At 35.0% G+C, this 15,000-nt stretch overlaps 1 protein-coding gene across 1 annotated transcript in view; it reads left to right on the plus strand.

Annotated features, from left to right (window-relative positions):
• LOC106871742 (uncharacterized) overlaps positions 1-15,000 on the plus strand; it is a 42,347-nt gene that overhangs the window by 11,284 nt on the left and 16,063 nt on the right. The window contains exons 2-3 of the mRNA XM_014918361.3: positions 2,209-2,264; positions 3,079-3,157. Of these exons, the coding sequence (XP_014773847.1) occupies positions 2,209-2,264; positions 3,079-3,157 (135 nt within the window). The remainder of the gene's footprint in view (positions 1-2,208; positions 2,265-3,078; positions 3,158-15,000) is intronic.

Consider the following 15,000-nt stretch of genomic DNA (forward strand, 5'->3'; position numbering starts at 1 on the left):
AAGGTACTTGACAGAATTTGTTCTTAGTGCCTGCTCATGGGCAATAAAGATCATCCCTTCAGTCTTTTCTTTTAGATACTCATTCCGCATCCATCTCCATCATTCAGGTGCAGCCAGATTTCTAATGAAAACACTGCGCAATGGCTTCTCTTTTCCTAAAGCCACCTTCTCCTCACGCATCCTTTTCTTAAAATCAACCAAATATTCTGTATCTTCTTGTACCTCCTCATTCAGCGTTGCCTTCAGCATTCACTCGTGACATGACTGTAAATACTTACAAGATGAAATGCACCCAGATCTTACACATTCACCAATTAACCCTCTTCGACCTTCATTACGGGGATGGTACAATCTGGCTACATTACCGCGTGAATGGAAGCACTTATTCTTGTTCTTCGATTTTGACTTGTTTAAGTCCATTTGACAGTACCCACACCATACCTTATAACTCCCACTGCCTAGACATTAATGGCGTCAATTAAGTTATCTCAATTTAGCTTATATTAACAAAGTTTCTTCCCGCTCCAAATGTACTCTTCTCTTATCGTCTTCTTTTTTTTTTTTTTTTGTATCCAAGTGTAGTTCTGGCTGGTGTATTCACAGATATTTATATCCACCGCGGTCCACTTTCTTCTTAGATGCTCCGTCAGGGAGTTCAATACGTGTGTTATCTATTTTCTCACCCCTTCCCATCCCCAGAATAGCAGATTCGTCAAAATGTCTATTGCTGTTGTTGTTGTTATTTTTTCCATTTTACTTCTCAAAGTTCTCGATTTTACTTGTTTCGGTTAATTTTGTAAGAGCGAATAGCAACCTGTTGTCAAACGTCATACAGGGTCTCGACAGATTCAAGCACGCAGATTCGTTAACAAACCCGGCAAAATACTTAGCGATATTTCGTCCGTCTTTACACTCTGGGTTCAAATTCCACCGAGATCGACTTTGCCTTTCATCTTTTACGGGTCGATGAAATAAGTATCAGTTGAACACTGGGGTCGATGTAATCGACATATCTCCTCTTCCCAAACTGCTGGCACTGTGCCAAAAATTGAAATCATTATTATTATCATTATCATTGTTCAGTAGTTTTATTTTTATAACGTGCTTTCACTTCACTACCGAGCGCAGCTCTGTGCGCCTTGGGTATGTGCTGTGGTTTGCTGTGGTGCTCTTATGTTTACTGTATTAAAAGTGTTTTGCGTAGAATGTGTGCAGTACCCAGTAGTGCAATTTTCTGTATGTTATATATATTTGTAAGTCCTGGTGTTTTTGTTATGTATTTGTCTGAATATTTTTTTATTATACCTAAGGCACCTACTATGATAGGAATTGTTTCTGTTTTTAGATTCCACATTCGAGTTATCTCTATTTCCAGGTCTTTGTATTTTGAAAGTTTTTCCATTTCTTTTAGAGAAACGTTGTCATCTGCTGGTATTGATACATCAATTAGAAAGCATTTTTTTCTTCATGATCTTTGACAACTATATCTGGTCTATTTGCCTTAATTTCTCTATCTGTGTGTATTGGCATATCCCAGAGTATGGTTGTTTTCTCGTTTTCTGTGACCTTTTCTGGCGTGTGTTTATACCATCTTTTTCTGTTGTTATTCCATAGTGTTGGCATAGCTTCCAGTGTATATAGGTCCCAGCTCTGTCGTGTCTGTGAATATATTCCTTCTTAGCCAGGACTGGGCAGCCAGAGATAATATGATTTATTGTTTCTTGTCCATCTCCACATATTCTACAGTTACTTGTTATATTTTACAGTTACTTGTTATATTATTATTATTATTATTATTATTATTATTATTATTATTATTATTATTATTATTATTATTATTATCATTATTATTATTATCATTATTATTATTATTATTATTATTATTATTATTATTATTATTATTATTATTATTATTATTGCTAGGGTGGTGTGGATTGGCAAGAGCGTTAGAGCATTGGACAAAAATGCTAAGCAGTGTTTCTTCTGGCTTTTCAATTCTGAGTTCAAATCCTTCTGGAGTCAAATTTCGCCTTTCATCCCTCAACGGTCGATAAAACAAAGTTCTGCAGAGTTGCTGGTATCGACTAGCCAGCATCACCCACCCTACACTCCCACCACAACTCATAAAATTGTTAGTCTTGTGTCTAAATTAGAAACAAGTTGTAGTAGATGAAACATTTTACTTGTTTTAATATAACTTTATTTTAGATACATGCTGTTTGTTTGGACGTTATTGTTCGGAAAATCCATTATCGTTGCTAACGGTGAGTACCCTTGTTTGGTTAACACCTTATATTTTATGATTTTGTTTTGTTGAAAATCCGTTTTGTCTTTTCAGATTACATGTTAAGTATTTTTGGTTTAATTCAATGATAATCTATATTGGCTAATTGCAAAATTGCAGCTCCTTTGTTTAACCAGTTCAGTTATAGAAAAAAAACCAATTTGTTGAAGCTCTCTCGTTCTCTTTTCTTCATGTGTGTGTGTGTGTGTGTGTGTGTGTGTGTGTGTGTGCATGTATAAAAATATATGTATGCATGGATGGATGTGGATGCATGTATGTATGTATGCATGTATGTATGTATGCATACAGATATGTAATGATATCCATGTGTGTGTGTGTGTGCGTACATTATACGCACACACACACACATATGCGTCTTTGTCTTTTTCTCTTTCTCAATATGTTACATACATACACACACACACACATATATATATATATATATATATATATATATATATACTTTCTGTGTCTATTCCACTCTATCGTTTTCTCTATCAATCTATCTATGAAGCAGTTATCTTACTTTACTTTCCATCTCTTTCACTTGTCTCCCTCTCTCTCTCTTTCTCTCTCTCTCTCTCTCTCTCTCCCTCTCTCTCTCTCTCTCTCTCTCTCTCTCTCTCGATATCATATATCAACATATATGTGTATGTACTTGTATGAACGTGATGGGTACGTATGCATGTGTACGCGTGTGTGTGTGTGTGTATGTGTGTGTACATGTATATATATATATATATATATATATATATATATATAGCAGTGTATTTAATCAAACCATCTACTTTCAGGTGAAAATGATTTGAAAATTAAACAATGTTGTCAAAATGGAGGAACGTGCATTCTTGGAAGTTTTTGTGTCTGTCTTCAGTAAGTTATCATCGACTTTCCGTAAAAAAAGAAAATTATTTCTTTATGTTTTTTTTTATTTATTTAGCCTTTTATCCGAGGCCAACTTTGCTTTTCATTTTGGTGGGATTTAAGAACCAGTTGAACATTGGAATTGATGTCATCAACTAATAACCGAACTAAAATTACTGGCCTTGCGCCAAAACTTGAGACTATTTTTATATTTTTTTTGTTTTTGTTTGTTTCGGTTTTTTTGGTTTTTTGGGGGGGCTTTTTTGCGGTAGTTTTCTTTTATTACGTATATCTACTACCTTCCCGAAAGCAGTTCTGTGTGTCTTGAGTACTTACACTGTTTTGTCTTGGTTTTGATGTTTCTATTGCAGTACACGTATCCTATATAATATGCATTTGGGGCTCAGTCGTGCTTTTTTTTTTTCTGTATGTTGTGTGTTTGTAAGTACCGGATTTTTGTTATGTATTTGTCTACATACTCTTTCTCATCCTCAAAGCAGCTCTTATAAAGATTGTTTCCAGTACTCAAATCTGAGTTATCTCTATTTTTATATCTTTGTATTTGTACAATTTCTCTATCACTTTTATAAATACAAAGTGTTGTTGAAAAGTTCCTGGCTTTAAGGGTTTTTTATCGATCCCGAGAAGATGAAAAGCGAAGCTGACCTTGGCGGAATTTGAATCCAGATCATGAAGAGCCTAAAGAAATGTCTCAAAGCACTTTGTCCGATTCGCTGATGATTTTATCAGTTTGCCTCCTTTTTACAAATTAATAATAATTATTATTATTATTATTTATTTCGGGGTCGCCAAAGTAAGTGCCAGAGAAACACTGGGGTCGATGTAATCGACTAGTCACTGCCACCAAAAGAAATATCAGACTTTGTGCCTTTAATAGAAAGGGTTATTGTTGTTGTTGTTGTTATTATTATTATTATTATTATTATTATTATTATTATTATTATTATTATTATTATTATTATTCAGTAGTTTTATTTTTATAACGTGCTTTCACTTCACTACCGAGTGCAGCTTTGTGTGCCTTGGGTATGTGCTGTGGTTTGCTGTGATGCTCTTACGGTTACTTTATTGAAAGTGTTTCGCGTAGGATGTGTACAGTGCCCAGTAGTGCAATTTTCTGTATGTTAAATATACTTGTAAGTTCTGGTGTTTTTGTTATGTATTTGTCTGAATATTTTATTATTATTATTATTATTATTATTATTATTATTATTATTATTATTATTGTTTAGAAATTTTGTGGTGTGGGAATAGTCAAATATATCGACCCCAGTAATTGAGTACTACTTTGTTTTATCACTTTGGGAAGATGAAAGGTAAACTTGACTTCGGTGAGATTTGAACTCGGAACGTAAACAGCCGAAATAAATCCTGTAAGGCATTTTATCCAATAATAATTTCAAACAAAGACACAGCATTATATGTCTGTAGAGTTAGGGAAAGTCGTTTAAATCGAATGTCTTATTTTATTAGGAGTTGAACTCAAAGCATAAACGGCCATAAGTACATACGAGGGGTGCTGAAAAGTTCTTGGCTTTAAGGGTCGGCCTGGTTCGAGACCCAACCTTTTGAGCTCTTTTACTAAGTGTGTAATAAGTTCAATATGCATGTGAATCTGAGAGGAGAACAGATTGAGGGGATTTGTTGAGGAGAATATGTTGAGGGGAATCTGAAAGGGGAATAAAGTCGTAATTAACTGATCTTGCTGTATTTTCTTTTGCCCAAAGCCAGAAACTTATCAGTACCCGTTCGTATAGAAAATTTAGTAGTAGTAGTAGTAGTAGTAGTAGTAGTAGTAGTAGTAGTAGTAGTAGTAGTAACAACAGGCGTCTTTCGACTGAAAACGATTCAAATTGAGCTGACGTGCATGAAGTGAAACCCTAAAGGCGGGAACATGGGAGATGGACACAAGAAATGTTGACGGTCGGCAATCAGGCAAAGAAAGAAAGATCATGGTTGGCCAGACACCGGTCACGATGAAGGAGGAGAGATGGGTAGGAGACAGCGAGATTGAAGGATTAGAAAAAAAAATCAGTGACAAAGAGAAAGGTACAGGGGAGATAATCGAGTGGAAAATAGAGGGAGTTAAAGAAAGAGAGGGCCAAGAAATGTGGGAAAGGGGAGCGAGAAAAAGGAAGGAAAATGAGAGGGGGAATAAAAGATAAAGTGAGAGTCGTACAAAATTTAGATACACACCTTCTATAATGTGAACACAGGGGTGTACGTACGCCGCTATATATATATAAAGATAAAAATAGGAAAAAAACGCAATAGAGGGCATTAAGATGGTTCGATCGGTTACCCTCAGAAAAGTCTATATTTGAGTATATCATTCTACAGTTTTTTTTTTTCCTTCTTAAGCTCGACACGTCAAAGACGCTTCCACTTTCTCAATCTCTACGGCTTCTTTTCAGTTTGCATTCTGTACTGTTGTTTTCGCCGATAATGTTGAGCATAGATAGCTAAAGAGAAAGATAGACAGATAGATAGATAGATAGATAGATAGATAGATAGATACATACATACATACATACATACATACATACATATATATATATATATACATACATACATATACATATCTACATACATATACATATATATATATATACACGTACACAATATATATATATAAACATACATACACACAAAGGAATACATATTCATATATATATATATAATATATATATATATATATATATATATATATATATATATATATATATATATATATATATATATATATATATATATATATATATATGCATAGGTATTCCTCTGTGTGTATGTTTATATATATATATATATATATATATATAGATGTATGTCTATATATATAGACATATATATATGTATATATGTATATATATATATATATATATATATATATATTTATATGTATGTATGTATATATATATTTATATATATATATATATATACATATATATATATATATATATACATATATATATATATATATATATATATATATATATATATATATATATATATATATATATATATATATATATATATATATATATGCATCCATCCTCTTCTCGTGCTCCAATCCTCTCCACCTCTACCTTCCCTCCTTACCTTTTACCAATATATTTCTAATTGTGTCAGGAATAATTTTTAATTTCTGTTTCAATTTGAAAACATTTACCTTCAGATAATGGCTTCCATTTTTTTTTTTTTTTTCTTTTTACTTCTCTCATTAATTGCTTTCTCATTATAAATCTCGATTGAAACATGACATCACAAACCTTACCAGCCCCACCAGCAACACTAACGCAGCTAACGTTACTATCAGCCGAACCTAACGCCAGCATCACTATTAACGCTGCCACAGTCGTCAGCATCGCTATCAGCACCACTACCAACACCACCAACAAAATTACCAGCCCCAGCACCATCAACAGTACTACTACCCACACCGCCACCGATGCCAGCTTCCCTAAAAACACCACTAACACCAGCACCGCAAACATCAACACAAACACCACCAAGACCACCACTAATACCACCAACAACAACCACAAACACTGCCACTATTTAAACCAATACTACTACCAACACCAGCACAACTTCCAACATCACCACCAACAGCAGCAACAACATTACCACTAACAACACCAACAGCACCACTACCACCAATCCTACCACCAACACCAACACCAACACCAACAACACCAACAACACTACCATCATCACCACTACCAACACCACCACCAACAACACCACCACCAACACCACCTTTGCCACCAGCATCACCATGATGGAATTAGGATTGAAATTTTCCTTAAATTTTAAGGCTACCGTCTTAAATCTTAAAAAATATGGAAGGATATTTTACATGTAGTTTGAATACTCCTAAAAGCGCGAAATTGTCACGACTGGAACTCTTTTAATCATAGATATGCTCGATCAAGGCTGCCCTGGGCTGAACAAAACCCTCTGCAACCAACAATACTACCACAACCTCATCAACAGCAACACTAAAACCAGAGGGGAACGTCTACGAGCTTACTTGATGTAGTAGAAATAGCAGCTAAATTCCATTCAAATTACTTAAAATAGGCAGGACATACAGACCAATATAATCTTTGTAATGCAAGTACATGGAATGGTTATATGTTTTTAATCATATCTGTTCTACTAGGGCTGGCTGGTTGAGAGTTAAACAACAGCAAGAACAGTAGCGCTATTATAACATTTATTTCTAATATAGGCACAAACCTAGAATCTTTTTATTGTTATTTGAGGGGAGGGGGAAAGTCGATTACATCGAACCAGTACTTGACTGATTCTTATTTTATCGATCCCAAAAGAATGAAAGGCTAAGTCAACCTCAATAGCAGTCGATCTCAGAACGTAAAGAGCCAGGGAAAATGCCGCTAAGCATTACGTCCGACTCGCTAACGATTCTGCCGGCGCACCGCAAGCCGCGTTTGTCGCTAATAGCTACACAGCCCGCCAGCTTTTTGTTGAATTAATGTTAAGGTGTTATGATGTTCACATTTACTTAAAAGAACCTTTAAAAGCTCCCCAAATAAAAAAAAAAGTACTGATTAATGTACCTTAGGTTGAATCTCACTTTCTCTGTCAACTATATCTAGTAGATACAGTTCAGCTAGTATTATTTAGTAGTAACAATAATATTTATTTGATCAAATCATATCTAATTATTTTATCTAATTATTTTACTTATCTTAATTTTACTATTATTATTGTTGTTGTTATTGCTGCTGCTGCTGTTATTGTTTTCGAATGCCGCCGAGGTCGACTTGGCCTTTCATCTTTTCAGGGTCGATAAATTAAGTACCAGTTACGCACTGAAGTCGATGTTATCGACTATCCCCCTTCCCCACATTTCAGGCCCTGAAAGGATTATTATTATCATTATTGCCGTTGTTGTTTTCGAATGCTGCTGAGGTCGACTTTGCCTTTCATCTTTTGGAGTCGATTAAATAAGTCCCAGCTGAACACTGGGGTCGATGTAATCAACTTAACATCTCCCCTGAAATTGCTGGCCTTGTGCCAATATTTGAAGCCAACATCATTGTTATGGATGTTGCTGTTGTTATTTTGTAGTTAGGGTTAGTGTCATTATTATTTTATAATTTTAAATACTGTAATTGATTGTTTAATTATTATTTCTTTATTAGTTTTAATTACTTTTACAATTATTTTTTATTATCTTTAATTTGCTTTTCTTTTAATTATATTTTACCTTATTTTTTAATCTTTTTTACCTTAATTAATCCTAACCATATTATAAGTATTTTAGTTTTTAAGATTTATTCTTTTAAGGAAAATCTTTCTTTTGAAATAGAATATCTTTAGTAAATAATAAATCCATTATTTTCCTTTGGAATTGTAATTAATTTTTCCTTTCTTCTTCTACTCATTGTTTATATTTAGATTTAATACTGATCAAATGACATTTCCATCGTAAACTAAATAATTATCTGCTGAATAGCTTGGTCTTACGTACCTCTGTCTATTTGAAATAGTCAGTAATAGTTTAAATCGGGTTGGAAATTTTGCTTTAAACATTCTTCATGCTAACGAGTAGGATTTAGGAAACTAAGTATCATATTATAATACATTTCTAGTATGATCTAATAAATACTATTCCTAAGTAGGTCTGCTGAAATACCTCCTTTACTGCTTACACTGGTCAAACATTGTTAATTTTACCAATATCCATCTTCCTTAAAATGTTCACTATTCTAAGCAGTGTTAAATTTATCTCAGTAGAATCATATATAAGTCAACTAATATGTGAAATCAATTGATATGTATGGTTACTACATCGCAGAATTTTGAACTGTTAACCTATCTGAAACGCTTTTAAGCAAATTCAAGAATGTATAATTGGCCATTCTTTATGGACTTTTCTATACTTTGTGACCTTATACTATATTTATTCGGTGTTTGAACTTCGGATTTGCAAAGTGGACAGACAGCAAAAAGTAATTTTACAGCTGACCTGGATTACAATGGCTTTCACTGGAGAACTTAGTTACCCAAATAAACCCTACGGAGTGCTTATAAAGAATTCTCCTGGATTTTCAATACCTCATTTTCCATTGTTTTATATGTATATATATATATATATATATATATATATATACATATATGCGTGCATATAAATGTATGTATAAATATGTGTGTGCATAAACATATTATATAGACATATACAATATGTATATGTATATTTATATACACACACGCGCATACACGCTAGTATATATTGTTTAATGAATATACACTCATATTACTCTTTGTGTGTGCGCGCGCGCATGCGTGTGTGTGTGTGTGTGCGTGTGTGTGTACAGTGAAGGAGATGTAAAGTTGTGAAACAATCTATCCATCTTCTCGTTATCATTGATTAACTAAAGGTCTCTCTCGTCTACTACTTTGTAATTTGTTGCAATTGTCATGCTGAATCAATTCTTCGTAATTTGTTCAAACAAATTGCATACATTTGGAACAGAAAGATAGAGAGAGTATTGGTGTGGAGACGAGACGTATAGAGTAGAGATAGAGATAGAGGTGGAGATGAAGATATATTGAGAGAGGTAAAAATGAAACATGGAAAGTATTAGAAAGAAAGATACAAGTCTGATAGAGCACCAGTGTGGTGGTCTGGTGTGGAATGTTGCAGTGTAGTTCATTGTAATAAAGTCTGCAGAAGAGGAAGCAGTCATAAAAACGTGCACATAATAAGAGATTGAGAGTTAAACAAAGACAATAAGGAGGGGAGAGGGGGTAAAAGTACGTTCGAGAGTAAAAGAGAAATAGGGTGGTGTTGTATTTATTTAATTTTAAAATTACTTCGTCATTACATTCTATAGTTAAACAAAATTTGCATATATATATATATTACACATACAAAGATACATGCAGATATATATATATATATATATATATATATATATATATATATATATATATATACATAAACATTACACATGCGCGAAATATCTGCATTACATATATACATGCAAACGTACACACTCAGACACTATATATATATAGTATGTACATATGAATACATGAATGCATGATGAATGTGTAGGTATGTAAATATATATGTGTGTGTTTATTTGTGTATTTGTATAATTGTATGATTCATTATGTGCGTGGTGTGTGTGTGTGTGTGTGTAAAGAGAGTGAGAGAGAGGAGAGTGAGAGAGAGGAGAGTGAGAGAGAGGAGAGTGAGAGAGAGAGGAGAGTGAGAGAGAGGTGAGTGAGAGAGAGGAGAGTGAAAGAGAGGAGAGTGAGAGAGAGGAGAGTGAGAGAGAGGAGAGTGAGAGAGAGAGGAGAGTGAGAGAGAGGTGAGTGAGAGAGAGGAGAGTGAAAGAGAGGAGAGTGAGAGAGAGGAGAGTGAGAGAGAGGAGAGTGAGAGAGAGGAGAGTGAGAGAGAGGAGAGTGAGAGAGAGGAGAGTGAGAGAGAGGAGAGTGAGAGAGAGGAGAGTGAGAGAGAGGAGAGTGAGAGAGAGGAGAGTGAGAGAGAGGAGAGTGAGAGAGAGGAGAGTGAGAGAGAGGAGAGTGAGAGAGAGGAGAGTGAGAGAGAGGAGAGTGAGAGAGAGGAGAGTGAGAGAGAGGAGAGTGAGAGAGAGAGGAGAGTGAGAGAGAGGTGAGTGAGAGAGAGGAGAGTGAAAGAGAGGAGAGTGAGAGAGAGGAGAGTGAGAGAGAGGAGAGTGAGAGAGAGGAGAGTGAGAGAGAGGAGAGTGAGAGAGAGGAGAGTGAGAGAGAGGAGAGTGAGAGAGAGGAGAGTGAGAGAGATGAGAGTGAGAGAGAGGAGAGTGAGAGAGAGGAGAGTGAGAGAGAGGAGAGTGAGAGAGAGGAGAGTGAGAGAGAGGAGAGTGAGAGAGAGGAGAGTGAGAGAGAGGAGAGTGAGAGAGAGGAGAGTGAGAGAGAGGAGAGTGAGAGAGAGGAGAGTGAGAGAGAGGAGAGTGAGAGAGAGGAGAGTGAGAGAGAGGAGAGTGAGAGAGAGGAGAGTGAGAGAGAGGAGAGTGAGAGAGAGGAGAGTGAGAGAGAGGAGAGTGAGAGAGAGGAGAGTGAGAGAGAGGAGAGGAGAGAATTGTAAAAGCAGTCATTCTTTTAATATATTTTAATAATACACATAAACACACATGCACACACACTTGTATGTGCATGTGTCTAAATATAGAGACATTGATTATATATATGTGTGTGTGTGTGTGTACATATATACGTATATATATATATATATATATATATATATACATACATATATATACGAAGACACACATATATATATATACATACATATATTTACATATATTTATACATACATATATATATATATATATATATATATATATATATATATATACATATATAAAGACAAATATACTCGCGCGCTTAACCGAGTTCACATGCTGCATTTTGTGTGTATGAGAACGTGATTATTGCTTGCATCACTCGCCATATATCATAAACAACCTTATGTATGTCCGTGTATGCGAATGCGTGCTTATGTATGCATAGATGTGCGTGTATACATATCTATATTAGTTAGCTATGTGTATATAATCACGAAAACGCACATATGCATATGACCATTACACACACATATACACAGACACATATATATATGTATATGTATATATATATATATATATATATATATATATATATATATATATATCGATTTATGCGTGGTGTGAGTTCCATCTGTATGTCTGAGAGTGTTAAACAAAGAGACAAAGGAAGAGAGAGAGAGACTAAAGAGAAACAACGCATGATTAAAAGTATTGGCAGAAGGCAATTGTGCATGAAAGAGGAAGATGGAGAGATCGGGAGATAGAGAGAGAGAGATAAACAGATATATATAGAGAGAGAGGGGGGAGAAGAAATGGGTGAAATCAGATGAGAGACAGAGAGTGGACATCATTGACAGACAGGGAGAGAAGTGGAACAAGAAAGAAAGTGAGAGAGGCAGCCAATACGAGAGAGATATAGAGATGTGTCTAATGAGGTAAAAGAAGAAGAAAAAAAAAGCGAAATCAAATATTGAGAAACACGAATGTGGAATAGACGACCGAGATTTTTCATCGTTGATTTGAAATCATCGACTTACATAAGAATAAACAACTGGGTTGAACGTGTAGAAACAGGGTGTGGACATGGTGCGATATGTTGCTTTACCTCATTATATTCATTGGATTGTTTTCTACGTAGTTGATGCAATATCGTAGTTGTTATTTCATTTCCATATTATTTATACACTAACTAAAATATTGTTGTTGTTGTTGTTGTTGGTGTTGTTGTTATGGCGGCGAGCTGATAGGACAATTAGTACGGTGAGCAAACTGCTTAGCAACATTTGAAAACGTCTTTACGTTCTGAGTTCAAATTCCGCCGAGGTCGACTTTGTCTTTCATCCTTTTGAGGGCGATAAAATAAGTACCAGTGTAGCACTGGGGTGGATGTAATCGACAAGCCCCCTCCCTCAAATTTCAGGCCTTGTGCTTATAGTAGAAAAGATTGTTGTTATTATTAAAGCAACGAGCTGGCAGAATCGTTAGGACGCCGGGGAAAATGCTTAGCAACATTTCATCCGTCTGCAAGTTCTCCGTTCCAATTCCGCCGAGGATGACTTTGCCTTTCATCCTTTCGGAGTTGGTAAAATAAGTACCAGTTGAACACTGAGCTCAATGAATCGTTGGCCTTGTGCCAAAGTGGTGAGCTGGCAGAATTGTTAACCCACCGATCAAAATGCTTGGCAGTATTTCGTCCTTCTTTACATTCTAAGTTCAAATTCCGCTGAGCTCCACTTTGTTTCTCATCCTTTCAGGGTTTATAAAACACGTACCGGTCGAACACTGTGGTCGACGAAATCGACTAGCCCCCTACCCCAAAATTTCAAGCCTCGTACCTATAGTTCAAAAGATTATAATTATTGCCATTATTGTTGTTAATAAGATGACTACTTAACGCAATCTTTAACGCGTCGGACACAATGCTTAGCAACATTTCTTCCGTCTCATGCACTGAGATCAAATACTACTGGCGTTTTCTTTGCCCTACATCCTCGATAAAATAAGTACTAGTAAAGTGCTGGGGTCGAAGTAATCAACTTACTTCCTTCCCTTAAAATTGCTGGTCTTGTACCAAAATTGGAAAGAATTATTATTGTCGTTCAGGCGGTGAATTAGCAGGAACCTTAGCGCATTAGATAAAAATGCTGAGCGATATTTCTTCAGATTCTTTACGTTCTGGATTCAAATCCTTTCAAGACTGATAAAATAAATGAAGTACTAGGATTGATGTAACTGACATGTCTCTTTTGCCGAACCGTTATGTTACGGGAACGTAAACACACCAACATTGGTTGTCAAGCGATGGTGAGAGGACAAACACAGACACACAAATACATATATATATATATATATATATATATATATATATACAACGGACTTCTTTCAATTTCCGTCTACGAAATCCACTCACAATGCTTTGGTCGGCCTGAAATTATAGTAGAAGACACTTTCCCAAGGTGCCATGCTGTGGGACTGAACCCGGAACCATGTGGTTGGGAAGCAAGTGTCTTACTACACCGCCACGCATGCGCCTATATCAGCATTTTTAAAATTAAAAAAATAAATGATAAAAGGCTTCATAAAATTATTAAATAAGCAAGTCTTTATTCAACATCAAATATTTTAAAAAACTGATGAAGTCATTTAAAATGAATTTCCCACGGCAAATTGTCTACGGCAAAATTTCTTTTAACCAAGTCTGACATGTAACGAGTATACAACCCAAAGACCAGTTCAAGAAAGTTCTATTAATGTTAATGAGCAGTTTAAGAAGACAGCTTTTAATGTCGTTAGCCACTACCTTTCCAACTTATAGAAGGTGTGTTACGTACACTTATTGACTATAACTACACAAAGGATAAGAAATCGGTTTTCACTGCTGCAACACAATTTTTTGAAATAACTGAACTCGATTTAGAATTGCTAAAATCTAAGCCTAAAGCAGCAATAAAAACGGACAGTTAATACGTTTGGCTACTTTGATGGACAAACTTAAAGAAACAAGCCAACGAAATAACTTCTACATTGTCACTGGCTCTGCTAGAAATAGCAGTCAAATCTGCCTCAAATCACTGTCTTGCATATGGACAGGGTTTATTCATTAAATTACTTCTACCTACACCTAAAAATGCAGGATGGTTATGATTGGAAAACTTTGATTATATATATCTACTCGAATAGAACTGACCTGAAGCTAAATAATATAACAACAATGGCAACAACAACAGAAAGGCATGCCTTTACGTGGGCAATACTGCTGCGAATAAATCACATATAAGCAACAGTAAAAAACAACTATGTTTGAATAAATCTAGCCCGAATATTGCAGCATAAACTACAACAGTCACCATACAGAAGCAATATATTACCACTAAACATATATTGAAAGACATAGGCAACAAATTTCTCTCCTAACAGAAACTAAAATACTCTAGCTGTCTTAGAAAATTACGGACAAAAGTACAATAAAACTTCAGTATACAGACAGCCCAAGACATAACACATACTAAAATTAATATTATTTTCCATGATAAAAATAACAATAGTCTACACGGCCATAGCAAATGTCTCTAATGTTGTAGCCGAAAAGTTAAAGAATGAAATCAACTTATTTGTTGAATTAAAAACGTATAGCAGTTAAGGAATTTGTCTATCAACCATTTATAATTGATGCAATTAAAATCTAAACACAGCTATATCCATTGAGAGATTGACAGTTTATCTTAAGTAAAACAAAAAATAACACTT

Source organism: Octopus bimaculoides, chromosome 8 (genome assembly GCF_046866305.1).
Source record: "Octopus bimaculoides isolate indiv1 chromosome 8, ASM4686630v1, whole genome shotgun sequence".
NCBI lineage: Eukaryota > Metazoa > Mollusca > Cephalopoda > Octopoda > Octopodidae > Octopus > Octopus bimaculoides.